Source organism: Apteryx rowi, unplaced genomic scaffold (assembly GCF_003343035.1).
Source record: "Apteryx rowi isolate R43461 unplaced genomic scaffold, aptRow1 scaffold_326, whole genome shotgun sequence".
NCBI classification, from domain to species: Eukaryota; Metazoa; Chordata; class Aves; order Apterygiformes; family Apterygidae; genus Apteryx; species Apteryx rowi.
In genome coordinates, this window is record NW_020449708.1 from 67725 (window position 1) to 95715 (window position 27991).

The 27991-nt window shown below is 45.9% G+C and overlaps 1 protein-coding gene across 1 annotated transcript in view; it reads right to left on the reverse strand.

The window, feature by feature from the left end:
- Positions 1 to 27991, reverse strand: part of DNAH1 (dynein axonemal heavy chain 1) — a 79554-nt gene that overhangs the window by 29667 nt on the left and 21896 nt on the right. The window contains exons 19-47 of the mRNA XM_026071499.1: positions 27017 to 27270; positions 25875 to 26087; positions 24042 to 24206; positions 23167 to 23288; positions 22467 to 22572; positions 20978 to 21157; positions 19940 to 20080; positions 19247 to 19410; positions 18612 to 18725; positions 17070 to 17258; positions 15911 to 16016; positions 14724 to 14837; positions 14258 to 14407; positions 13686 to 13772; positions 13395 to 13581; positions 13189 to 13280; positions 12513 to 12667; positions 10660 to 10837; positions 10268 to 10462; positions 9469 to 9588; positions 8651 to 8809; positions 8252 to 8356; positions 6908 to 7048; positions 6242 to 6402; positions 5343 to 5500; positions 5034 to 5207; positions 3269 to 3447; positions 2260 to 2490; positions 710 to 906 (exon numbers count right to left, since the gene is read on the reverse strand). Of these exons, the coding sequence (XP_025927284.1) occupies positions 710 to 906; positions 2260 to 2490; positions 3269 to 3447; positions 5034 to 5207; positions 5343 to 5500; positions 6242 to 6402; positions 6908 to 7048; positions 8252 to 8356; positions 8651 to 8809; positions 9469 to 9588; positions 10268 to 10462; positions 10660 to 10837; positions 12513 to 12667; positions 13189 to 13280; positions 13395 to 13581; positions 13686 to 13772; positions 14258 to 14407; positions 14724 to 14837; positions 15911 to 16016; positions 17070 to 17258; positions 18612 to 18725; positions 19247 to 19410; positions 19940 to 20080; positions 20978 to 21157; positions 22467 to 22572; positions 23167 to 23288; positions 24042 to 24206; positions 25875 to 26087; positions 27017 to 27270 (4537 nt within the window). The remainder of the gene's footprint in view (positions 1 to 709; positions 907 to 2259; positions 2491 to 3268; positions 3448 to 5033; positions 5208 to 5342; positions 5501 to 6241; positions 6403 to 6907; positions 7049 to 8251; positions 8357 to 8650; positions 8810 to 9468; positions 9589 to 10267; positions 10463 to 10659; positions 10838 to 12512; positions 12668 to 13188; positions 13281 to 13394; positions 13582 to 13685; positions 13773 to 14257; positions 14408 to 14723; positions 14838 to 15910; positions 16017 to 17069; positions 17259 to 18611; positions 18726 to 19246; positions 19411 to 19939; positions 20081 to 20977; positions 21158 to 22466; positions 22573 to 23166; positions 23289 to 24041; positions 24207 to 25874; positions 26088 to 27016; positions 27271 to 27991) is intronic.

Consider the following 27991-nt stretch of genomic DNA (forward strand, 5'->3'; position numbering starts at 1 on the left):
CTATATGAGAAGTGGAAGCTCCAGCTCATGTAGAGCAGCCCAAAGCAGAGATATGCGAACTAGCCAGAAACCAGGAGAAGCTAGCTACTGTAGTTACATGGCTTCTTGGGCCCAAGCACATATCTTTGAACAGTGCTTCACAGTGCAGAGGAAGCAACTCTCTGCAAATCTTTTTGTGACACTGCACTTCAATGCTGATGCGACCAGGAACTCTGGTTGTATTTTTCTAGGATTATTTCCTATATTCAGAATCTGAAGAACTTGCTTGCCCTAGCCTATTCCCCCAGCTTTTCAGATATCCCTCTCAGGACCCCTTGGCTCCCAAGACTCAAGGGGAAAGCTTGCCAGGCTGTCAGTGTCATTTGATCACTTGTCACTGGTAACTCCTGTCATCACCTTCCTGCTGCCCAGCTCCCAGAAAGGAGCCCATGTCTCTCCCACTGCTATGCTGAGGGCCAGTGAGTTGACTCAGATTGTACTGCATTTGCTCATTTGCTGCATACCTGCAGCAGCAATGCAAGCTGCAAAGCAAGCAAGAGGGTCCCATTTTTCTAGTGTAGACGTGTATGTTAGCCAACCCTTAGTTCCTGAGTGTTAAATCTGAAGAGTCAACCAGGAAAATGAGTAAACAATACCAGGAAGAGCAATTTTCTGGTGGCAACCCCAATAGAGCTGCTCCACATTATATGTGTAGGAGCACCTTACTTACATGTGAGATGCCAGCCTGGTGAGAGACTGCCTCCCACTTCCCCCAACACCCAGGAGAAGAGCGTTTCCCAAGGCCTGCCGCAGGATCCGGCTGATTCGGCAGATGTGCTGTATTGCATCCATGAAGAGCACCAGCTTCATCTCTGTGGTATTGATTTGATTGTACTCTTCCAGGTAATCCTCAATCACAACCTTCAGCTGTGGGCAGGAATAGCTAATTGATACCACCATATAAAAGCAACTGTGAGGGAGGGAGCTAGCACCTAGAGGGATGTGAGCATGACCAGGCTAGGCCTTGTCTCTGGGAGATGTGAGTGTGGCTCTCAGTTGTTCCCTAGAAGCTTCCTGTGGGGATGTGATATTTCTGTTCGCTCCATGTTCCTGCAGGAATTGCCAATTGGCTGCCTTGAACTGGGCTGAGTTTGGCTCATGGTGGTGGCTGCTGAATGATGACCTAAACTAACTCAGGCAAGTGACTAAGGGTTGCTGTTCCCAGTGGTGCTGTTTTACTGGAAAAGCAGCAAGGCATAGTTCAAAATAAAATAGCCTGTGGCTGCCTGACTGGTGCTGTGCCAGGGCCTCCCTCTGGGTGGGGTTCCTTGTGGAATAGCTGCCTGTTGCATCCTGTGGTCAGGATACTGGCTGGAAAGGGCAGGTGCTGGAAGGGAACCCCTCTGGCTGTAGATAGGCAAAGGGGAAGTGCACTCCTCTTTTAGGTCAGCCATTGTGCACAGAACAGTGGCATGAGCAGTGTCTTCCGCCCCTTCTAGGGCTCTCTTCAGCAATGCCCTCAGTCTAGTGCAAGAGATGAAGCATCAAGACATATGGCATCTAGTCCTACCCCCTCAGGAATCTCACTGTAAACCTGGGTGAGCAGCATAGGCTAGAATACATAAAGTGCCAAAGTCCTGTAGGCATCAGCAGACTGTGCAGCCCCTCTGTAAGTCTGACCATCTCAGCTGTGTTCACCTTGGTGGGGACAGGCCTACCTACCTCACGAAAGAGATTGGGAAGTTCAGTTAATTACCAGTCCTTGTCACACAGCTATCACAAGAGGAAAGATGACAACATTATCATCTGTTTCTGATAATGAGTGCAAAACACTGCTGACTGCCTTTGCTTAATTAGCACTACCAAAGTACTCATCATATCTTCCCCAACAGGGAATCTGGCAGTAACATTAATTACTTGCAAAGGTCAATTGCAAAGGCTCTAATGGCAAATGTAGTATTATTTGGGGGTAATGTGCCATTTCTTTCTAGCAAATTTCACTTTTCAGTCCTGAGAGTGGCTCACTCAAGAGATTTGGCATAGCAGGCTGCCCCCATGATGGCAATGCAGAGACAGCTTGTTCTGCCTCAACTTCCCACCTGCTCCAAATGCCCCTGTCCATACTTGGGGTGGGATCTCAGAGGAGGGCCCTGCCAGGGTCCATTATTCTGGACACCTTCAGTTCTAGCAGCCCTGCAGTTAACTGTTTTCTTTTCTTTGGAGAAGACTTGTAAGGTGTGAACGTAAATCACAAAAAGGTGGTGATCCCCAGGGTCCTACCTTTTCCTGGCTGTTGATTGCTTCATACAGTTTGGTATCAGCACCTTGCACCATGAAGTCACCAAACAGAACTGGCTGGGAGGGGATGACCTCCTCAAAAGTGGTGCCTAACTCCTCCATCATGTGCTTCATCAGGCTGTCAAACCAGCTCCGGTCCTCCTCACTGACCAGGCGATCACAGAAGACCCGACAGCTCTCATGGTACCACAGTCTCAGCAGGTGCAGTTTGTCCTGGTAGGAAATCCCAGCAGAACACCCCCATGAGAGAAGCAGAGAAGTGTTAAGAGTGTCTCCAGTAGGAGGGCTAGTTCCTGCCCAGCATGTGGCCAGCTCCTCCTGCTGGAATGCAGTTGGAGGGGAGAAAGAACTGGGTGGAGGAAGCTGTATTTCCTTCCCTTCACAAAAAGCAAATCTTGTCAAAACAACTGCTTTGCAGAGAGCTCATTACCGCTTCATTAATATCTCCTCTATTTGTCCATATGCGGGGCTTTCTTTGATAGATTTACTTTTCATATTATTTGTCCTTATTTCTCTCTCACTATGATTTAATTTTTACGGTTTTCACAAGTTCTTGGATTTCAGGAAAGAACTTCTTAGTCAGGTGTAGCACAGCCAGATCCCCAAGTACTCCCTGTGGTAAGTCAACACCTTCCAGCTAGGCTGAAGTCCTCAGGAGAGCAGAGGGGGTAGTAGTCCCCTACTAGTCTAATCTGGTAATAGGACAATACCTCTGCCCCTGTGTGGTCCCCTAGCCAGTCCTCTCTGACTGCATACAGCCCTGCTGGAACAAATGCCAGGGCTACTTAGCACTGACTCCCCGTGCCCACTCACCCAACAGTTTGTTCTAATGGTACTAGGAGAGATAAGCAAAAGGGAGGTCACAACACTTACTGAACAAATTCTAAATGCAGCTATTTAAGAAATTGTTGAAGCAGCCAGCCTAGTCAATGAGCATGGACTGCAGCATTTCCAGTTTTTCCCTGGGGGAATGATTGATGAGAGGACTGACCTCAATCTTGCTGGGCTCAGCCATGAGCATGCCCTGGAACACTTTGGAGAGGTCTCTTAGGTTGAAGGTGTAATGTGACTTCGCTGGTGTAGGCAGCAGCTTGGACGTGATGGTCGAGTACATGCAGATAGTGGCATCAACCAAGGGCTCATTCAAGTCCTTGACTGCAAGTGCTCCTGCTGCAGAGACAGAGGAAGGTGGAGAGGATGTCAAGGTGGCATCTCTGGGACATGAAGGTCCTAGCAGCATGGACAGATGGCAGTGAGTGACAGAGGTGTTCCTAGGACTTGGCCAGGAACATTCTTTTCTGTTTTCTTATATGGAGTCTGTGTGGGGCCCTGATCAAGTTGCTGCTCATCACAGCTGGAGAGTTTGCCAACAGCAGGCAGGATGCTGACCCCAGCTGGGATGAACCCAAAGGGGATCAGATCTGGGGAGGGAAGGATGCCTTACAACACTTCTACAGTGTTAAAGCCCTATGCACCCCAGGGAGAGAGGAGACATGGCCAGAGAGGGAATCGGGGCCTACATAAAGTACTCTGGATGGTTTTCTTCTCCCACCTTATACTTGCTCAGTGGAGTCTCAGCTACTTCTAAACTAGAAGGTGTGAGCACCCTCTTAGCTAAACACCCTGGCAATTCATTGAGCTTAACAAACACAAAGTCCCTGAGGAATGATTTCTCATGTGATGGTGAGTGGCAGGATTTAAACACAACTGCCAGTTTTAGAACACAAAATACTTCTTTAAATCCTAATCAATTTCATTACAAATACCCTTGGGGAAGTAGAGTCCTGTGACACCCAAGCACTTCACACTTTTTTTTTTAAAGTTCTTTCCCAAATTCTTTGATTTACTTTTAAATTGCAGCTAGACATTTCAGTATGTCCCTGAGCTCATAGTCAGGTATTGACACTTCTTAGCATTGCAAAGAACCCCCGTATGAGCACTTGGAAAGCTCTGCTCTGCCTTCCTCATAGCCCACTGTTCTCACTCCTTCCTGCTGGCAGATTTGCAGAGGAGGGCACATTTGGAAAGGTGATCTTAAATTCCCACCCTGTCAAATATAAGAAGACTCATTTCACTCCAAATGAACCCTTTTTTCTGGGTGGCTGTAGCACCATGCTCAGATCCTCCCTGCTCAGCTGTCCACAGGCTGCAGCAGATGGAGAGTAACAGAAGGCTCTGTTTCTGCAGAAGGCTCTGTTGTCTGGGCAAGTGTCTGCCTACTGAAAGTACAGGTAAACTGTGCTGTTCTGTCCCACCAGCCTTGTTCTGTTCACAGTCTCTCTTTTGCATCTTTCTGCTCTTACTTACGCACTGGATCTCTGTAGCTTCTTTCTCCTAGGAGCCCAGCTAGAAAATCAAGATAGAAAACCTAAGTTATTGCTATACTTGCAGAGGTGAAGGACATCTCCACCATCTATCACAAAGAAAATCCTCTTTGAAAAGCCTGGGCTATGGGATACCTTATGAAACTGAGAGCACCAAATTTTATGAGGACTGAAACTGGCACATTTCCATTTACTTTGAAGTTTGCTGATTTGCACAAGCAGTTTCACCCCGAGTCTAAACAGTGGGTGGACTCTGTTTGCTAAGACTCAAGCAACAATTCCTCAAAAGCACTTTCAAGCAGCATTGATTGCAAGCTCCAGTTTCCAATGCTTTGATCAGATTGTCAGATTATTTCCTCCCCTTTCCACCTCTGTTATCACTGGGTTAACTTGCAACATGAGAGGGAGGCAGCATTTGTCTGCAGAACTTACCCATCCAGCTGCCAAGGATAGTAGAGAAGATAGTCTTCTTGCTGCTGTCCTCCATCTCCGTGAAGGAGAGGTAGTTGAAATGGCGGGTAAGGCGTGGAGTAACGGGATTCCTTCCCCCACCAGGAGGTCCCATGGCACAGACAAAATTAATATCTACCAGCTTCTTAAAAGTACCTGAGGAGAGCAAAATCAGGAGTGAATGCTGAGCTGAAGCTGAAAATGCTTCCCAAGGATCTCCTTGGTGGATATTTGTATCTATCAACAGGCCAACTTTTGCTGAGAGTACTGGGCAAGGGATCTCAGTCGTACCGATTTGCTTCCGGTCATACCAGCCCTGGTGGTCCATCCACTGCCGCAGCAGCTCAATCGGTGGCTGAGCACCATACATCTCCAGTGCAGGCATGTTCAAGTCATCAATAAAAAATATGAAGTATCGTCCAAGTGGAGGCCCAAACACACCTTTTCGCCTGTAAGGACAGAAGCCATGTGGGAACACAGGACAACTCCCATTGTAAAGGTACTCCTAACTCAATCCAAAAGCGTGGGTTTTGTTTTGTTTTGTTTTTTCCTTCCCCTCTCTCTTTCAAAGGCTTTCTGGGGCAGTAGTTTCAGATATCCTTACACTTACCCTCCTCCCTAGACTCCTTTATATAGAAGCCCTTGCATGGAAAACATCCAGTTCAACATTTGAGGCACTGGCATCTTTGCAATCCTGTGGGCCAAATTTTGTCTACTTCTGCACAGTGTCAGTGAACTGCAAGCGTATGAATAGAAGCAAGGCTTGAGCCTATGACTCTGCTGGAAATTTCAAACCAGTGGCTGACCAGGAAGGATAAAGGAAAGCCGCTAAACAAGAGGACGTTGGGGAAGGTAGTAGCCAAGTCTCTTCCCCTCATCAGTTTCCATAAAAATCCCACACCAGGGTTTGCAGACACCTGTGCCATGAAATGTGGTATTTCAGGAATAATTAGGACTGGAGCAATTTCCACAGACCTTCACCAGTCCTTCTCCCTTTCTGGCCGTTGTATCAAATTATTTCCGGCTCTCCCAATACCAGCTCAGGTTTGGTGTTTGCCCTATTTCTGTTATCCACAGTTGTATTTGCCTGGGGCCCCTTCAGGTCTGGGGATGAGAATAAATGGTGAAGCTGATAGCAGAAACACTGAGCTCAGGGGTACTGCCTTTGCAAACACAGAAAGAAAACTTGCCTCTTATCCAGTTTGCTATCAATGAGATCCTGAGTTTGGTTGGCAGAGGTGCGAGCAGAAAACATCAGGAAGTGGGTGATGTATTTGAGAGGCAAGTTCTTCAGAAGTTTGTCTGCAATAGTGAGAGTCTTTCCTGTGCCAGTGGGACCAATACAGAGAACCTGGAAGTACAATCAGCAGTGCAGTATAACTACAGGCAGGTGGTTTATGTTTTCCAGCTCTCTGACACTTGTTGGCAGCAACGCAGGTTCCTGCCCATGTGGGTTTTCAAAGATTGGGAGAAAGCAGAAGGCTCCCTTCAGCAAGGATCCCTGCTTGTGGTAGCAGATCTCTCAGCATGGAAGTAATTTAACCATAGAAGTATGAGAGGGAACTTCAGAAAGCAGGTAAAGAGGAGTGGTGATGGGCAATCATCCTGGTGGGGAGGGGATCTAGCAATTGCTGCACTTTGAGCTACTGAGAGTTGGTATTCCTCTGAGGCACCAGCCTGGTGCCTGAGGGACTAAATGGCACCTGTTGCTTAAGCACAGCAGACCATGAAAGTGGGGAAGAATCTAAAGAAATCGGGTGTCTGTCTGGTTCTGATCACTATGGGAGAGGAAATAGTGCCCCTGTCAAAAGAGCATGAGGTTGAATCCAAAAGCAAAGACGAGGCTGAGGGCGTACTGGCTTACGGTTGGTGAGCAACAGCTCTAGCAGATGTGCCATCCGGACTGTATTCATTGTGGGGATAATAATGTCACAGAAGTTGGTATCAGGAACTAGGGTGAACTGCGTAGTAGAGTCCAGCCACTTCTCCCAGCGCACCTGAAAGGTATGGGTGTATTTAGAGGGGGCAGCTGCATCTGTCTACTGTGGGAATAAGAAAATGGCATTTCTGCTGTGTTTTCCCCTGTCAGAGCTCCTTGTGCAGGGGCTCAGATTCTGGCTAGGAATTCAGACTCCCAGTCCCTCAGTCTAGTCTTGCCATTCGTGTCTTTCTGTATGGCAACTCCAGGTTCCTCACTCATTTCCTATAGGAGGGAGGTAGCCTAAGAGTTAGAGATTATTGCCCCAGAAGTAACACACTTTCCATCCCTTCTGAAAACTTGGTTCAAATGGTGACAGAGCATTTGTGATATTTGTAAGAAGTGGAACTCTGCTTTAACCCGACCTACCCTGTAAGAGCCCCCACTGCAGAGGACCAAAGAGGGCTTACGTGGGATCTCCATGTTTGGTGCCATCTTTGCTGTTGCATTCAGAGGCACGTGGAGATTTTGTGTTTGTGCAGGACATGGACGACTTGTGCTAGAATCAAGTGGCAGGCTAACCCTCTAGGGGCCACTACACAAGTAAGAGGATTTATCAGAGATGTGCTAGAGAACACTGACAGAAAAAGTCCAGCCTCAGCCACCCCACATGACCTCCCCATAGAGAGTGCTGGGACATCTCAGCTTCTGCTAAGCGTGAGGTGTATGAATGGCTCCCTACTTTGCTCTGATTTCAGAAAGGGGAAGGGTTTTTCCACTTTTTTGCTTTCGGCCTGGGGGCTGTTGACTGAGAGTCAGATGGGCCTTGCTTGCCCTACTGCTCTGCTATCCGCTGTGAAAAAGATGTCAGATTTATATATTTTGCTCCTCCCCCAGACTCTGCTGCACACAGCTCTTCTTCTGCTGCTGTGCACTGCTTTCCAGCGCAGACAGACCTCTCCATCATAGCTTCTCCATGCCCTCCTCAGCAGCCACACTGGCACTGCCTTCTCACTTTTGTGAGTGTTGACAGAGGCATTCAGGTCTGTACCCAGCAATTGGTTCAGATTTGAAAGTTCAGCTTCACAATCCTGAGGGCAAGAAACTGTCTTCTTCCTTTAATGAAAGGCTCAATTTCACTTTAAACATTCTCACATGGTTCCTATAGGCCTTTCTTATTTGCTCTTGATGAGAAGATCTTGCCAAATCCTGCAAGACCTTGGTGCTTCCTGGCCCCCACCTTAAATTTCCCAGCTTGGGGTTCATAAGTGAAGTATTTTACCTCTCTAATGATCTCCTCATCCAAATCATCTTCAGCACTGCTGAGCCCAGCATCATCCAGTTTATAGTCATACACCAGTCCTTCTTCTGGGAAAAGTAACTGTATCTGTGGGAATAAAGCTGTGCTGAACGTAGCTGCCACACTGCTGAACTTGCATGAGGATCTGGGCTGCTGCAGGGAAGACTGCTTTAGTAATGGGATGCTGCCCAGTCCAGGTGGCTCATGCATCTCTCCCAGAGGTTGTAGCTCAGGTTGTCCCTTGAAGCTTGAAGATCATTGTATACCAGATCCCAGGAGGAAGCCTTATGTAAATCTTCCAGGCATTCAAGGAGCTCTGACTCTCACTCCTCATTAGCAGTTCCTCTATAATGAGAAAGTATCTGCTTTTTCTTTACTCACCTTTTCCTTTGCCATCTTCTCCCTCAGCCACAAGCTGAAGGCCACGTGGCTTTGGGAATCTCCCGTAGCACCCACGCTCCAGATCAAGGCGAACATAAACCAGGGTTCAATCAGCTCTCCAATACGTGCTGCCTTCTCCTGGGGAATACTCCTAATTCCCTGAGGAGCCAAGAACAGCAGAAGTACAGCTCTAAAGCATGATTAAGGTGCATAAAATACAGACTTTTCTTTAAGGTGATCATTCTTCTATCCAGCTTATATGTAGGGTTTTTTTAGCCAATTTTTCAGGTCTTTTCATTATAGTCTGTGAGTTAAAACTTGCTCTATTTCATTGGTGTACTTGAGAACCTCCTGGGGATGGGAGAAGAATTTAGTCTTTGGATTTTAATTCTAAAATTGTCCAGCCTCCTTCAATGCTAATTTTCAAAGCAACTGCAGTCTGAGTTGTATTGCTGCTTAGCTCTGATCTCTGTTTTCCACTCATTCCCCAGTTCCCTCAGCTATAAATAAACGTGAACTTCTTTCATCCAGCCTGGTAGGCCTGGAGCTTACCTATTTGTTCTCTCAATGGACCAAAGCATAATTCTTGGTTGTGTACTGAACCGTTGTTACATTTTAGCTGTCCTTCCCCACCTGCCTGTACATGGCCCTCAGGTTTACCTGCACTTTGCAGGATGCTGTATTGCCTTCTACCAAGTAGAGGAGCTGCAGTGTGATGTTTCTGCATGAACATGTTGTTCCCCAGTGACTTATCCTCTGCACAAATTAGTGCCCACAAGAGTGAGAGGCACACATACACAATAGCAGCAAAATCCTACCTCGATGGGAATGAAAGGCTGAAACAAACACTCCAATAGCATGAGGAGGCTCCTTGTGAGGTTACTGTCTGTCGAGGCAATTATCTCCTTCACAGATTTTCGGACAAAGCTGATAGCCTCCTGTAAGGAGAGGCAGGAACAGCTCAGTGTCACTGTCAAACACATTTGAGTTTGTTTATCCCCTAGAGTTCTGTTTTCTCCTGTCTTCCCTGAAGATTATGTTTAGCAGAAAGAGTACAGCTGAGAATGCTGTCATTTCCTGCTGTGTCCCAAGCACTACTGTTTTGACTGGACAGAGGTAAGTCAGACCTCTTGGTTGAGTCTTAACTATATGAAAGCTTTGGGTCCACCTTTTGGCTCTGTACAAGTGACACACATCTTGTGCCATCAGTGCTGTTAAATGGTTTGCTCCTCTCAGAGCTATCCTTCTCAGCTCTGCATTATTCATTAAAATCATGGCTCAGGAGCAGAGTGGAAATAGCAAGACTTGTTCTTACGAATTTCTCCCTGAAGTAACTCCACTGTAAGAAATGGAGCTGCTCTAGGGGTGATTTTGGCCAGAAGTTAACTTAAACAAATAAAAAAAACCTATAATGACCAATACAACTAAGTCACATCTATAGATATCAATGAATAATATCCATTAAACCCAGGAAATTTACAGAGCAGTTTGTATAAAGCCAGTCTGAAGTGCTCCTATAACTGCATTTAAATCCGTGCCTTGAGAAGTATGGACCAATTGATAGCTGAGCGGATGAGCTCCAAGCCATGGAAGGGCAAGAACAGCATGGTAGCTTACCTCCAGGAATCTCCTGAAGAGAGAGGCCAACCGCTCTGAGAAGGGTTGCATGATGCCTGGTATTTTCCTCAGCCAACACTCGGTGAAGGGCTCTAGCCCCAAGATGCTGGGTTCCAGGTAAACCATGCCACAGCGGGAGACTGTGGCAGGGGAAGCAACAGCCAAGTCCTGAACTTCAAACATCATGGTCATGCTCTGAAAATTCCAAAAGGGGAAAAGCAAGGAYCTTTCAGCACAATTTTTATTGTGTTTGTGTACCACAGCAGAGGTCTGGCCAGCACAGGACTACTACGGAAACACCAATTTCCATATAATTTCATCACGTACCTCAAGTGGAAAAGTAAAAGGCAAGTCTGCTCTGACGGGGGGGAGAGAGAAGAGGGATGAGATACCTCTGTAAGCTTGATGATTTCTCCTGAGCTGAGACACAACTTCTTATTGTCATCCAGCACCGTGTTCATGTTCTCAATCCACTCTGCATCGACTGGCCCGTCAAACATGTACCACTTCTTGCTGGTGTCTGTGGCCACAGCTCCCCGCCGGATGAGTGAGGAAAGGATCCCATCTGTCCTGAAAGGTGGGAGGGAGGCAGGGCTTGGCCCATTCTCCAGGTTTTTTTGCTGAAATTGGTGGCAAAACTCCTACATAAGGCAATGGAGCCAGAATCTTGCCCTGGTTCATGTGCTCAAGTATATTTGTGCCTCACTTGTTAATGAGCTGCATAAAGGTCTGTCTCATTCTTTCTTTTACTGTATGTCTCCGTCTGAGCAGCACCACAAGGCAATCTCTTTGGGCATTAGGATGTGGACTTCATGCCACCTAACATTAAGATGTTGAGTTTCTCTTTAACTGTCCTCAGTGAGGAGAGACAATGTCCTGCCAGCATCCAGTTCAGGTGATATGGAGGTTGCCTGCTCTCTGGAGGTACCTCTTTTTCTCCTCTAAGTATAAAGGGAGACTCAGGACAGGTACTCTGCTAATTAGGTGCTTCAGCTGGATGGCTGTATGTCAGGAGGGTAAATCCAGGCTAAAGAGCCTGAGCCTACTGTCCTTATAACTAAGTTCCCTATCCTCAGCTGCCTTGAAATGCTGTGAACACAGGTAGTGCTGGAGGTGGTGAAAAGGAGAGCAGACACACAAGGAGTGATGGCTGTTGACAGTGAGAATTTAATCTGTACATGGAAACCTGGAGTGCAATTTCAGTTCAGGCCCTAAACTCCACTCCCATTATTAAATAATTATTTGTTATTTATATAGTGCTAGTGATGCCCAGGGTACTGTTACTGAGATCAAGGAAAAACTGTTTGTCCTAAAGCTCAACTGATTAAAACAGATGGATTTATGTCCATAAATGCATTTTATGTGGCTGCTATACTTTTTGTCACATGGATGTGCCTGCATGTGCCCTTGGGTGGAGTCGCATCATAAATAAGTTGTCAAGCTTAACTGGAATATCATATAAAATGTCCTTCAGTAAAGATGCACTAGAACCTGGGTCTGGATAGCTCTGGGACTCAACATCAGAAATGTTTACTTGCTTGCACTTTTTCTAGAGGTAGCTAGTTTCAATTTTACTTATTTTCCCTGGTTTTATGGATCATGCCCATTAGCTTTGCCCCTAAGCAAGTGATGGATGACAGGGCCAAATGGAGATTCACACTGGTTCTTACACCTTAGCTTCTGGATGAACCACAAAGCCAAGCTCAGGTCACGTGCAGAAACCCAAGCAGTGTGGGGACCTGGCTGCCAAGAGGGCAAATGAGCCATTGGCCCTTGCTTTCAAACCACGAAGACAAGCAGGATGCCTGGTGACGGAAAGGAAATACCTAATGTCCCTTCATGCCTGAAAGCTCTGTCTCATCATTCAAGGCCACCAGCGTGTTTATTCAGCACAATCCAAATGTGCAGTATAGAGCTCACTTCTTCAGAAATAAGTCAAGTGTTTTTAAGCTGCTGTATCTTAGAGCAGGGGTATCTGCTCCAAAGCAATTGAAATATTTCTTCTTGTTGTTAACACTGCAGTAACTGTCTGGGAATGTGCTGAGAGCTGGGCTGAGCACACAATAAAAAATGTCAGCTTAAATCGCAGTGACTGGCTATTGCAACTTGGTGAGGAATAAGGACTTGATCACTTCTGATTTTATGCCACTACCCTAAAGAGTTCTCAGCCTTCAAGAAAAGGCTCCCAAGACCAGAAGAGAAGAGTTTCTGGAAGGAAGAAAGGGAAGCAGGTTTTGTACTTTACCACTCATGCGTTAGCAAGTCAAACTCTCCATAAAGCTGGCCCATTGTGATGGATTTGGGGTTCAGTACGAAGTAGTTGACCGCTTCATAATTTCCACCACTGGCTGCCGGCTGACCTTTCAGTGAAGTCATTGCATCTGCCAGGACTTTGTAACTCTGCAAAAGCAGGAGAGCAAGAGAAATAACTGCTGTGGCTCCAAAATGACAAAGGTACATGCTCTCACAGCAACTGCATTCAAAGAACAATGAGGAAGGAGACATAGTGAAGGACCATACCATAATAAGAAAATGCCTGACTGTATTTACAGAAATAGAAGAAGATTCTAGAAGCAGGGGGAGGAAACTAGATCTCCTGTGCAAGAGGTCTGAGGCATCTAGAGACATCACGTGACACTGGGGGAAGATGTTCAAGCTTGAAGTCTGCCTCAGTCTTAGAAGTTTATAGCAGTGCTAATAAGCCTCAGTCTAATCTCCCAGCTCCAAAGAGCAAGCTACTAATATACTTCCCCATGGCTATAAATCAATATTTAAAGACAGCACAAAAACATCTTGGTTGCTGGCTTCTATCAGAGAGAATCTGGAAACGCTAGAGCATGAGCGTCTTCTGTGAAGCTTAACCCTCTGCATTACTAAACAGGCAACGGTTTGCTGGGGCCAGCCCAGTGTCTTAACCATACCTTTGTCTTCCCGGAGCCCGTTGGCCCCACTAACATGAGGCCATGACGAACCACAGTGGTTTCATACAGCTGGATGCATTTAGTCACAAAACCTGTAGAGGGAAATGATGACAAGTGGGTCTAGGAGCCTCTGTCCCTTTCCTAGGACAGAGTGCTGGACTGAAAGCCCAGGCACAGAGAGCCTTGCACAGAGCCTTTCCTCTCACCATCAACATCCTTCATATTCTGTTTGATGCAGGATTTGCGAATGGCTTCTTCCAGGATGCCATAATCAACAGGCTCTTCTCTGATTTGGGGAAATAAATCTGAGACGATACCGTTGAAGAGCTTAAGGTCATCCTGCAGGAATTTAGGTACATTTGCATCCCTGATAGCCCGCAGGCAGATCAGCTCCTGCAAGAGTTAGGAACTCATAACTGCAAAGATCCTGCCTCTCTTATGGGGCTACAGACAAGGCTACATAAGTTTATGGTGGTGTGAAGTATAAGTGCATTCACCTCATTCATGGTAGGATTCTCCCTTTTGAGGTTGCCAGCTGCTGAGATGACAGTCTTCACAGCTCTCATCCCAAAGTCATAGTGGTCCTGGAACAGGCATAGAGGAAAATTTCATTAGACACAGGAGTATCTAAAGAGAAAGAACCTGTGCATTTGATTAGCAGGTAGAAAAAGAAAAGGATTGTCTTCAGAACAACCATTCCTTCATCACAGTCTGTTTACAGGATCCTTCAAACAACTAGTCCTCAGCTGTAGAGAGAGCAGGTGAGGGAAAAAAAAAAAATACCTGGATGATGAAAAATCCTAGATGGAGGGAGAAGAAGGCAGGACTGCTTGGCTCAGTTGTCCTACTACTGTAATTCTATCTAGGACTACTAGGTGAATGCAAGTCCAGGCACAGGATGGCAAATCAGAATTAAGCAGGAGGGAGGTGGATGAAGAATGGCTACTGACCTTTTTGCAACAGGCCATCACGATACCAAGGCATCAAGAGAACTATTTAGGTGCTCTGTGCCTGGGCTGAGGAAACCTCTCATTTAAAAAAAAAATTTCATGGATTTCAAGGCACCTACCTGGGTGCTGAGCTGCTCTGAAGATAGTTTGAATGTTGTGGTGATCTTCTTTGCAAGGACCTTGGCTTCGTTAAACCCAAAGGAGTACAGTGAGATCTCAGCAATCATGGAATAGTCTGGCACCATCATAGCCACGGGACGGAAGAGAGCCTGAAACGTACGATCCCAACACAAAAGGAGGACACTTGCTTCTCATGTTTTCCAGAAAGCTGAAAAGGTTGAGGGTCTATCCCAGATTGTGTGGTGGACACAGCATGAATGTGCCTGACACTTGCCAGGATAGTATCCCTGCAGACTGAAATCTGAGCAACAGCATTGGCCTATGGATGTGATTCAAACCTCAAAATGATCCTAGAAACCTTCTAAGAGCATCATCTCCTAATCCTTGTCACGGACATACTGGTGGTCTAGGTAGCATCCAGCACCTGTATCACTCCCTTTTGCCTGTGCAGTTTGCCCTCCTTACCTTCAGGTTATCAGGTAATTCAGTGCGCCCAGCATATCCTGGGTTCATTGTGATGAAGACTGCACAGGACGGGATCAGTGGTATCTCTGTGCCTTCAAACATGAAGCGATTCACCTAGAAAATGAAAGATATGATCATCTCCAAAAGACAAAGCCAGACATGGGAATTAAAAAGTGGTAGCATGATCTTCCACAAGAAGGACAATGGATTTCAGCAGTAAAATTAGCAAGTGTGGACACAGCTGCCCACTACTGTAGTGATGCAATTTGGTTCTACTGCAGGAATTCAGAATTAGCAGCAGTATTTTTCCCTCTTTAAGAAACTGGGCTCAGAAGATTTACTGATAGGATACAAAATTGTTTGGCTCTCAGACAGACTTCTATCCCTTTAGCTGTAAACAGACAGACATCTTTCCATTTATTCTGCAGAAGAGTTGGGGCCTGATTTAATTTGTGGCAGACAAGGCAAAAGACAAACCTAAATCCTTTTTAAAGCTGCGTAGGTGGTAATTTCAGATGGGGGATAAAGCAATGCAGAGGAATTCACGGACAGCAGATTTCTAACTCCAAGCCATAGCCGAGGAGCTTCACGTCTTAAACTCTTTGAGTCTCCAGAGGAGCAGAGCAGAGGCTGACTGCTGGCTGACAGCTGAGTCTCCAAGCAAAGCCAACAAGTCACCTTACACTGCAACTCTGTGTGTGCGTGAACATGCATTTTTGTGCATGTGTTGGGTTTTGTGAACACACGGAAGCTTGGATAACATATTTAGGCAAACCTGGTGCTGAGCAAGTCAGTGCAGAACACTGGATACCTTGTATCACAGCTCCAGATCATACCAGCTCAGTGGATCTGCATCACTGAGTTCTCCCACAGCAAAGGCTGCAGAGCACAAGGTCTGCTGGCACTGCAGCTTGAGCTGGGACTTACCTTAGCTTTTGAGAGTGTGGGCAATCGTGGCAGCACGGACTAAAGTGAGGTTTGAAAAACCACCCAGGATGCTGAGCATATAACAGCCTGATGTGAAGCTGCCACAGCTAGGGCATTACCCATGCCCATCCAAGCTCAAGTATGTCTGTCTGAGCTGCACCTGAGCCTGTGATCCTCAGTGAAGATGCATGCAAAGACAAGGAGTTGTCCAGCTCAACTGGAGATTTTTCTCTGCCTTTGCATCCACACGTGCTACTCACCCTCTGCTGCTGTGCCTTCTGAATAGTTGTGATCTGCTGGGCCACCACAGACAGCACCTCAATATCAATGCGGTTGAACTCATCAAAGCAAGCCCATGCCCCAGAGCTGGGCAAGGAAGGAAAAATGAGGGGAGTCAGGAACATCAAACTGGAGCAAACTCAAAGTCACAAGTTCAGCTGGATCTAGATATTACATATCCACATCCTGGGGTGGCAGCACAGAGACAAGAAGTGAACCTAAAAGGCCCCTAACATCCCATGCCAGGTAAGGATACAGCCACCATATACTGGCATGGTGCAAGGGGTTGTAGCCCCTCTCCCTGACTACGCATTCCAGGTCACGTGACGAGCAAAAAGATGCATGCCACAACCACAGCTACATCTGACCCTAGAGCCTGACACAAATTCTGCATATTACAGATTAAGACTTGAAAGAAGTGTCATGCTGCATTCCTATTTTGTACCTGGACTGTAAGTGCAGTAGATGTAATTTAGACATCTCTCAAGTCCATTTTTCTAAAGCTTGGAAGACAAGCATATATATGAGGAAGGTGATCTTCCCACAAGGTATGGTTTAAGAATGAAGTGAAATTACTTATAAAGAAAACACTTGAGAAAACAGTATCAGCATTTGCTGGAGTAACTAATTCAGATTCACCAGCATGCAATGGACTAATTGGACCAGCTCTGTTTGATATGTAGAGAAGAGGGAAGCTTCTCTGAGAGGATTCCTCAGGGCTTAAAGCAGTCTCTCTTGGCTACTCAATTTTGGATACACTCAGCTTTCTCTCTCTTTCACTCTCTTTCTTAAGATTAAGCAGCTTCTGGACTAAATCTCAGTCCAGTGTGTGAGATATTAAAGCAAAGGCCAGAGCTGAAAACATTTGCAGACATGTCTAATAGTGGATGGGTGCAAAGCATTTTAATTATGCTTTAAAGGAACAGGACCTCTTTTTTTATTTTACTGGCTCAACAATGCCCTGTCCTTCCCTCTGGACAGGCATTTTGTAGCTTTGCTCATTCTGGAACACAGTAATCACCTTTATATGGCCTTGCTTGTTCTTCTGGGCTGCTATGAAAAATACCCACCAAACCCCAGTGGCAAGCATGCCTGTATTCTACCTACTCTTTGATAATGACATTCAGCATTTCATTGTACCTGGCTAGTCCCTTGAAGAACTTTCCCATTGCCATAAAATCAAGCTGGTCGGAGCAGTTGAACACCACAGTTTGGATGGCCATTGCTTTCCCCAGGTCTTTTGTTGTTTCTGTTTTGCCTGTTCCTGCTGGTCCTGCAGGTGCTCCTCCAAATTTCAGGTGCAGAGCTCCTGTAAGCGTCAGGTAACACCTAAAACAAAGAAGAGACGAGATAACAAGAAAAATTTCTGCTACTGCTTTCAGTAAAAGAGCCATGATCTATCCAGCTGGAGACAACATGACAGGTAGGAATCCATCCTGTATTACTCCAGAGAACTGCATTCCTACGCAGGACTCTGCAAAAGAGTTAGCTCTGTGGTCTTCATTAGTATTCATGGGGGCCTGCATGGATAAATCCTTCTGCCACTGGCTGCAAATTCACTCTCCAGAAGAAGGACTGTTAAAAGGGCATAACTATTATGGCTGCTGCATATTTCAGAGTATTAGATGTTCATATATACCGGTTTGTACAAGTGTTCCTTAGCTATCAGGTGGGCATTTTATACAAGTCAGAACGTTACGTTAAGAATCAGGAAAGTGAAAGCAATCGGTCAGAGCACTGATCACTAGGAATCACAGAATGGTTGAGGCTGGAAGGGACCTCTGGAGATCATCTAGTCCAACCCCCCTGCTCAAGCAGGGTCACCTAGAGCACGTTGCACAGGATCGCGTCCAGGCGGCTTTTGAATATCTCCAGAGAAGGAGACTCCACAACCTCTCTGGGCAACCTGTGCCGGTGCTCTGTCACCCTCACAGTGAAGAAGTTTTTCCTTATGTTCAGATGGAACTTCCTGTGTTTCAGTTTGTGCCTGTTGCCTTGCGTCCTGTCGCTGTGCACCACTGAAAAAAGTCTGGCTCCATCATCTTGACGCCCTCCCTTAAGATACTTGTACACATTAATAAGATCTCCTCTCAGCCTTCTCTTCTCCAGGCTAAACAGGCCCAGCTCGCTCAGTCTTTCTTCATAAGAGAGATGCTCCAGTCCCCTAATCATCTTTGTAGCCCTTCGCTGGACTTGATCCAGTAGTGCCACATCCCTCTTGTACTGGGGAGCCCAGAACTGGAYGCAGYACTCCAGATGKGGYCTCACCAGGGCTGAGSAGAGGGGGAGAATCACCTYCCTCSACCTGCTGGCAACACTCTTCCTGATGCACCCCAGGATACCATTGGCCTTCTTGGCCACAAGGGCMCATTGCTGCCTCATGCTTAACTTGGTGTCCACCAGCACTCCCAGATCCTTCTCCACAGAGCTGCTTTCCAGCAGGTCAACCCCCAACCTGTCCTGGTGCATGGGGTTATTCCTCCCCAGAATGTTGTAGAACCTATGCCAGAGCTTTTCTTTGCCCTCATTTCAGGCAATCCTTTACTGTACAGTTTCTATTTAAACACTTTAAGGAGAAAGACTGGCATGGTCACACCCTTGGTTTAATCCCTAACAAGAGGCTTGTTCATCCAGGAAAAAAAAATGCTATAGTGTTTATTATTCAGAAAACAATCTCCTTACCTGTCAGTGAGGGGTGTGATAACCAGACGGCCACTGTTCCCCAGATACTCATAGCCATAGATAAATTCGGCACTGACAGCTCTGATGTGCAGGTCCCCCCTTGTCCAGTAGTATCTAATGATAAGTGAACATGACATCAGAAAGATAAACACTGGCTAGTGGACAATACAGTAGCTCATAATACTGCAGCCTGTTGATGATAACTCACAGATTTGGAGACCTACATGTCATAGGATTTGACACTTTTAGAGAGGGAAGGATAATGTAACGCAACGGGGTGGTCAGGAGCTCTCACAGGACCTGAAATTTGGTGTTATACCAAGTATTCTAAGCTTTCTTGGGCAGGAGCATGCTCTTTCATGTTGAGGAATTTAAAATACCATGGCAGAACTTAATCTGTATTTCACATGCCAAAGCAGATGCCATCAAGACAGGGTCTGTCTCAGATGCCTCAGAACTGGCATCCTTGGGAGATTCTAACCATGCTCCTCACCAGGGTGTTAGCGGAGACTCAGGAATACTATGTACAGACTAGGCAAATGCTTGTTTCCACGTGTCACAGACACAACTGACGGATAAGGAGAATGGAGACTGGCCAGTGAGGCCAGCTGAGGTTCAACAGCTGTTCTCTCTACCTGAGCTGGGAGATCCACTCGAAATCATTCACTCCTGTCACATTCTCCTCAATCAGCTTTGCTACAACATCCTTGGCGTGGACTTCAATCACAATGAGAGCTGATAACACTGCTCGCTGCATCTTAGACAGTTTTCCACGGACCAGGGCAACCAGACCACCCAGCTGAGTGAGGAAAAGAACATACTCTGGAGCAAGCCATATCTCAAAAACCTAGGCTGCATTAATGCAATGCAATCCACCTTAAGGTATGTATGCTAAGTCCAGATCGTAGGCTGTGTCCAGGTAACTCTGGAGAAGTTATCTTTCATTTTCTTCCTGACTTCAGATAATAATATAATGTACAGGGCTGATAATATAAGGGTTATGATGACAAATACACTAATGATTAAGATGATAAAGACTTATTACTTGTTTTTGAGCTGTGCAATGCAGGATTGTATCTCCAGGAGAACAATGCCACATTCTGGCATGCTTGGACTTGACTAGGTTTTTGGGAGCAAATTTCAGGTAACATATCTGTGGAGGTTTGGGTTAAGAAGACAAGGGCACAAGCTCTGGAAGCCCTGATGGCATACTCATTACTGTTTATCTTACAGCATTGTCCTGCCTGTGTTTTTAAGTGATCTCAGGTCTGATGACTGACAGCAAGTCTCAGTGTGGCAAAATCTTACCCTTACATTCACTTTCTTACCTGAGTACTCAGCTGTGGGAAAAGCCTGCTGGCCAAATCTCCAGCTTCCAGAGCTTCAGACACCTCCTTTGTCCAGAAAATCTGACAGCCAGCAATGGTCACCTGGCCAGGCCACTGCAAAACCCATGTAGTACGTGGTGTCTTTTAAAAAAAAAAAAAAAGTGATAAGACAATTTATTTTATTTCTAAATCTCCCTGTTCTGAGATCCATCATTAACACATATTTAATTTGTTGCAGAAAGAACTGTTTTCTTGTTTGAGAAGACTTCCATTTTCTCTCCAGTTGCCACAAAGAAATCTCCTCCAGACACAGGCTCTCTGGACGCCGCATACAGCAGCTACCTTTCTTCTGCTATGCCATCTGCAGGTTAGTAACCAGCTACAAATGGCCACCAGCAGATAAAGACTGGGAATGTGTGGGAGCCGAAAGAATGCTTCCTCTCCTCTGGCTTGTCCTCGCTTTCCTAGTTTAAAATTTTGGACTGAACAGAAAACAGTAATAGGAATACCTGAGGCCTTTTCCTTCTTCAGCCCTTCTGTCTCCCTAGCCCCCAAGAAATCAAAATTTAGATTTTCTACCAGTATATATTTCACACAGAGAGCAGAGCTGAGATGCATCCCCTGTGTACATTGACTGAAACCAATGGTTCATGGGGCCTTGGTTGCCTTTACCAGCTCCTAGCACAGTATATGAGATACGAGGGCTGAAGGAAAAGACAGAAGGGGGCAGATCTCTATAAAGAGGAAGCTGCCTGGAGAGAGGAATAGAAATGGATTCATACAGGATTGTTCTATGTTGCTGGGAAATATTCTGTGGTTGTCAAGTGAGTGTACAGAGTTTGAATTCTTTGGCCCTTCTGGACCATCATCTGCTTGCTGAACTGGGCATTCTGGACTTGACCCACGTAGAAGAGGATTAAAGGTTGTATTTTAAAACTGGTAGAGTATGACCAATTCATCTGTCCCATCACTGACCTCTACGGCTAGCCTGGAGCCAAGGCATCTGAGCCATCAGTCAGTCTGGGATAAAACTCTTACCTCTGGATAAACACCAACTGATCTTTCTATGTTGTCTCGTACACTGGCCTTCATGGATCTCTCAATTTCCAGCAGCCAGTCCTCCACATTGTCAGTGGGATAGATGGGAACAAACAGCCTCACCTCTTCTCCTTCAGCAGAGTACATGTGTGTGATCTGTAGGTCCTCCTGGAACAGTAGCTAATAGAGGAAGCACAGCAGGAGACATGAATGGAGAGTTTCCTTTCTAGCCCTGCCTTCCTGCTGCTGAGGAATAGCCCAGATATAGTGGCGTATGCTTATTATAAATCTGGCACCAAACTTGGTTGTGGATAATGATAATAAAGTGTACCACAAACATGCAAAATTAACTCTCCAGCAAATGGAGAATGATTATATGAAAAGAAGAGTTTCACTTCCCTGGTTTAACTCAAGTGAAGTCAATCAAATTGTAGGTTGGATGAACATTTCTCATTGCATGTCTAGGATCCAAACCCTTGATTCCTATTCAGTGTCAGATCATTTCCCTTGAGGTCAAAGTGCCCTGTTTTAAGAGTAAAATTGTAACAGCTTCTCCAATGCCCCAGCAAATCACTGAAAGACTCCTTATTTATTCCAATGGCCTTGCAACAGGTTTCCAATTCAATTTCCTTCCTATTTTCCCAAGCTAATGACTAGGAGATTGGATTCAGTGCCTGAGTATTGTGGTGGTTTGAGCTGTGACTAGTCATGGAGTCTGAAGTCTTTTAGGAACAATAAGGAGGAAAAATAGCAGGGTTAACCCCAGCTCCTAAGTAGGGATGAAGGCAGAAACCTAATTTAGTTCAGGCTTGCTCATTCCTACTCTCTCCCGCGGCTGTCAGCAAGTGTGGGATTCCACACAGACTAGGTGTCTGGAAGTAAACAGCTAAATCTGAGCTATTTCTCCTGGCCTCCATGGGTAACCAGTGGAAGGCACAGGCATTTCCAGAGGGAGCATCCTCTCATCCTAAGATGGGCAATTAAGAGAATTCCAGTAAGTTGCCCTTTGAAGATGCCTGTTTTTCTCCATTGTCCACAAGGCAATTGAAGGTGTTCAGTTCATAGGCAGATGTCTGACTTTAGACATTTCAAAGTGGTGTTGCATAAATCCCACTGCAGGGCAGCCAGTTACTGTGGAGCACTGCTACCCTTCCACAGAGTATGCTGAAGATATGTTGTATTGCTTTGCAGACTGGGAGTCTTAACTATTCACCTCCTTTCTTAATGCTGTTTAGAAAAGGGCAAAATTAGCTCAACTCTTTTATTTCACGTGGAAATGAAGAAGCTATCTGAAAGAACCAAGTTGTTGTCTTCTTCTGGCTGTTGAGCCTGCATCTTGCAATGCCTACATATAGTTATAGGTTTCCAGAAGATGCATTTCTGCACAGTAGAATGTGAACACTCCTCCAGATCTGGGAACACCTCCAAGTTCCCATGCCAGCAGCTTTCCAAAGGTGGGCCAAGTCACTAAGGTGCTTGTTTTACCTACCTGTGCAATATTCTCAAAGCATTTGTGGAGGTGAGGCTGTACAGCAGTAGGGTCTTTTGTCTGAGACAGTATTTCCAGCAGCTCATCATCTGAAAGGAAGTAGAATCTGGAAACAAAGAGCGAAGGGTGAGGGGAGGCTCTCTTCACCGTAGCACCAGGGACTGAGTCCTGGCAAGATGAGTAATAAATCTATTGTTAGAGACACTATTTTTGACTGTTCACTGGCGTCTTTGTGCAGGAGAGTAGCGGTCATGGTCCAGTTACCATTAAGCTATCCACACCTTTGCAGAGACAGAGGAAGACTTTTCCTTCATCTGCAGAAGTCAGTTATTCCCACGCAAAGCGGGTTTAAATGAGTATCAAGAAATGGTGTGTATTCCTACAGGAATAAGGGACAGAGTTACTCTGAGGTTTCCATTTTACTCTTCCTCATCATTTCTAAACAAATCAGGACCAAAAGGCACAGATAGGCAATGATGCTACCGGACTGGCCATAACCTGGGACATTTGTGTTTGCCTGTTTTCTCCCCATCAGAGGGCAGCATTGAAAGGCACGGTCTTGCTGGTGTTTCAAGTCTTGTATACTAAGCTTAGATTTTTTTGCCGTGCTCTGTCTTGGCAGAGCTAACTGGAGTGAGCCTTGCCTTTGATACTTTCTGAACCAAGAAGTGTGATCCAACACACTGAAATCTGGGGTTACCTGGGGAAAGCACTTCTCTTGGTCTCTAGGTGTTCGCTCAGACCTTTCTGCACAAGTTCTAGTAGTTTGTTACATTTCTGCAGGTTCTCTAGTAGTCTAGGATCAGGACACAAAGAAATCACCTATAAACAGAGTGAGGGAAAGAGGAAGTATCGGTATTCTGAGCATGTGGGAGATAAGGCAGTGGAGATAATTGGGTTGCCCAGTGATGTTACTGATAGGATCTAAATGACTCATTCACAGGAGTACTTTCACAGGGATCTGGAGAGGTGCGAGTTTTGTGGGCAAGGAGGGGAAACAGCACTTAGGGATGTGACAAACACATTTTTGGGTTCCTCTAAATACCAAAATTTGCAATACAAGTTAAAAGTGTTGATGGAGTCCTGGGGAGTAAAGACGGGAAAACAGAAGAGTGTGGAGCAGTGGTACCAGGACATAGAAGCAGGCCAAGGGCAGCAGAAGATCCAAACCATGTCTCTAAGCAACTTTAGAAAGTCATTCTAAAGGAGGAATTGCAACGGATCTTACATATCAAGGTCATAGCATGTCTGATTATGTGAGTGGAAGTGAGAGGCAGGACCAAGGGACTCCACATGCTGAAGAGTGTCTCTGGGGTAGGTTTGTTCCACTCAGTGAGGAAGGACAGGTTGGTGCATGGCATTGCAGGGAATGACTCTGTGGGTTCGGACACTAGAATGCAAGGCCGTGTTCCAAGAGAAGAAACCTAGCACACCACCCTGCGCAAAGTCTCATGGTTTATATAGTGTGTCTGTGACCCATACCATTACAAAAACCAATGGCTCAAGGGCAGCCCTTTTGTGAGTACAGGTCCAAGGATCTGAGATATATGGACTGGCTTTCATCAAGGCACATACCTCAGGGTTTTCCTTAGCATTTTTCATGATGTTCCTCCAGGCCCTATCCATGGTCTGGTAGCGTGTGCTTTCCACTGGGAGTTGTCTGTTGATGTCTTCTGAGCTAAAGATGGGCTCCAAGTACAGCCAGGAGCGCTGGCAGTTCAGCCATTCCTCTAGGACATCCTAGTGGGAAAAAGAGCATGTCAGAGCACCACTGCATGAATCTACTAGTCAATTTGTGCACTAAAATGGGTTAAAAAAGGTGACGCTCCAGCCAGGAGCTGGAAGTTCCTTCCAAAACAGTTAACAATGAAATAATGTAAACATCCTCTTTGCTAGCTACTGTCAGTAGGCATCAGAATCAACACCCACCGGTTTAAGGGGTGCAATTTAGATCTATGTGTAAGCTAATACTAAAGCTCCTAGGAACTCTGTGGTGCTTGATCAAACTGCTGTGGTAGTTCAGTGTTTCTGTATTTTATGGAAGATAGCCCTATGTGCTAGTAAGATCTTATTTTGTGAAAAGAGATTGGCGGGGGGGGGGAATAAAATGCCACAGACTCTGCAATTCTGCCCTATCCTCTCTCCTCCCTGATATAACTCAGCCACAGCCTTGCCTACAGAATAATCTGTGGAAAGATCTTTGAACGCTCTGAATCAAGAAAATGAATGAAGAGCTAAACATTTAAGTTAGACATCAGACAGGAACCCTGTTTGTCAGGCATTCAGATGAGCAAGAATTAGGCTGGAAGAACATCATCTTCTGTTTTCAGGCATGGAAGGTTTGACGGTGTGGGGAACCTGCCCAACACTGCAAAGCAGCTGAAACATTTGCCTCCCTTTCAGACTGCCAGAGCAAAAGCAGCCTTAGTCACGAATACTGTTCCCTGATCACAAACAGTCCCTAGACATCACAAGGGGTAGGGTTCTCTGGTAGTGCAGACAGCTGTATTTGCAATACTCCATCAGCAAGCCACTTCCCAGAAGGGGAATAGTGGGCCTTCAGTGACAGGAATAAATGCAACCAAGAGAAGCAGGAAAGTCAGGGACAAAACACAAAACATCACAATCAAAACCACAGAGTAAATAACTGGATTCCCCATATCATCTGCTGCCTTAAGGCCTGGAGAAGCATTTCTGTATCCAAGGCCAGCAGTCTGACAGCCCATGGCCCCAGGCAAACCCAAATGATAAACACCAATAAACAGAATAGTGTAATTAAAAATAACAGATAACAATGCTGCCATGCATCAAACAGGCATTTACATAAAGTTCTCCAGTCAGATACTTGTAGGGGAACTTTTCTCCTGCAGCAAAATGTTGTTCTGCTGGCTGAGTCCTGCTGGATGCTGTGCCTTCAGCCTCTGGTCTGATGTAGAAGTGATGGCACAGTCTGCCAGACCTGTTCTAAACAGCAGTCCTTCATATGCTTTCCTACACTGAGATGCAAATGCTTAGCATGGAATGGACTGAACCTGCAGTTTGACATGATTATTGCAGGGCCTGTAAGAATCTGTACAGTCCAGGTGGTGCAATGCTATTAGGGATGCCAGTACAACTACCCACAGCCATGGGAGAGTCCTGGCCCTAGTGAACTCAAGGAAGGTGTTGTCATTGGTAGCAAAAGGGCTGGAATTTCCTCACTGTTGTTTGCAGAATAAAACTCTGAGCTTGTCCCATTTACTAGAGTCAGAGTGCTTTGGCAGGCCCTTTTCCTCCCTGAAGACAGATGTCCTCTTGACAGAGTCCACCCAGTTCCCTAACTGCAACCAGACAGTGTTTGTGTTCAAGCATGGCAGCACAGACCAGATGCCTGCCTTTACCACAGGTGACTGGGTGGGAGACCAATACCTGTGTCATCTTCAGCTTGTTTTCCCATGTGTTCATCCTGTCCTCAAAAGGTTTCTTGTATGGTGAGAAGGACATGCTCTGAGTCATGACAATGTGATCGTCTAGTAGTTGAGAAGCTTCATCAGGGCTCTTCAGAATAAAGGTATCTGTGTCTTTATAAGGCATCACCATAAAAAAAATGGAGCTCCATTCAGTCTCCATCTTGTCCAGTGCCTGGAACAGAGGGACAGCAATTTAATTTTCAGATACAAACTGCAATGTTTATCTCAGCTTCCACATCTCTCTTACTGCCTCTCCTATACAAGTGACAGATTTTTATTCTTGGATTTTACTGGAAACTGCAGCCATGTATTTAATGCATGACACATTCAGCAACAGCACGTTTCCTCTGCATTGCCCAGGGACTCAAATACCTCAGCACTGCCCTGAAAGGAGCACCTTGAGGGCAAAAAAGGGCAGTTCCATCTCCAGGCCCATTTATGCTACTGGAAGCACAGAGGCTGCCAGCAGAGTGCCTATTAATGATTATGGTAATAACAGCTTTGTGAAGGAGGCAGCTATCCACTGGGAACTCGCCTGAGAATTCAGAGAACAAAAGCTGTCAGATGGTAATGACTTTCAATCAAGACCACCTTAGGTCACATCAGAACTGGTGACCTGAAGCTGAAAGACTATCTAACCTATGAATCTCTGGAGCCAGAGAGTCCTCCCTGCATCCCTGCATGCATTTACTGTGTTAAAGGATTTGCCACCTCCATTTCCAGTCACAGCTAATCTCCCTGAAATAAGTTTTGAATGGGAGAATGCAGACCATCCAATTAGTTTAATTTAACAGTTACTAATCCCAAACTGGGGTGTAGGAACCAACCAGTGGGTCAGCATAATGACCATTCAGGGCTGTTATGCTACAACTGTACATTTTGTGTGAGGAGAAATAACTTCTTATAATGTGTGAATGTAATTGTGTGGTCATTGCTCCCGCCTCCGAGGGCAGCAATCTTCTCACTTGTGCTGCAGAATGTGCATAATGCTCTTGGAGAACGTAAACATCAACCAAAGCAGGTACTGCCTGCTCAACAGAAGTCCAACAGAAACACCTTTGAGAAACAAAGAAAGACAATGGTAAGTCCCTCATTCCTCACGCTCTCAATGGCGTACTCCTTGCTGGCTATCTCAGCTACTCTGGCAATGCTCTCAATGTGGTCCAGCAGTTTCATGTCCAAGCAGTGAGAAAATGTCAGACCAGCCTGTGGCTTGATATTGATGTTAATATCTTTTGAGAGCATCTCCCAGTGCCGGTTCCTCATGCCAGGATTGTGCAGCCCTTGAATTAGGGGAATGTATGGTTTGAATTCTTCAATCTTGCCCCGGAGCTCCACTGCCACATCCCGGCAGGCTTTCAGGGAAAAAAACGGAAGAACATCAGCAACAACAGCAAGTGAGGAAGTTGCCTTAAGGAACTTCCTAAAAGAAGTCATCTGAACCCTGATGTGCCTGTAGACACAGGGTACAGAGGTAACTAGCAGGAGAGAGAGCACTGGGAAATGCAAGCTTGAAGGAATGCGGACACAAAGGTTCTCTCTACACTTCTACTAAACCAGGATTGAGGCCCACTCCCAGAAGCAGACCTGCCTCTCGGCCACAAATCTGTTACAAGCAAGTCTGTGCTAAGAGGAAGTGTGCTTTAGCCTAGAGCTCACTGGAAGATGAGAAACAAAACACGTTTAATGCCTTAATATGGGCCTAAGCACAGTCAAACCCCATCTGTCAGCAGATGTTTTAGAAGATCTGGTGACCATTCCTAGGAGATCTTCACTTCCTTAACAAGATGGGGGCTGTGAGATATCTCACACCTCAGCTCAGTCCATCCTAAATACAAGATGGACACTATACATGGGAGCTAGAGGTAGGCTAGGATCATAGCTTGCTACGGAAATGGAAAGCATGCGACCTTGCCTATGACCACACCAAAGCCAGGGTTACTCCTGCCTCATAGGAAGGGCAAAGTCATAAGGAAAGGGCTCAGTGTATGCCAAATTTGCACTCCAGGATGTCATGGAAGCCCACATCTCTGCACCATTCATATCGTGCTCTTTTTTAGCTTGTGCTATTGAGAG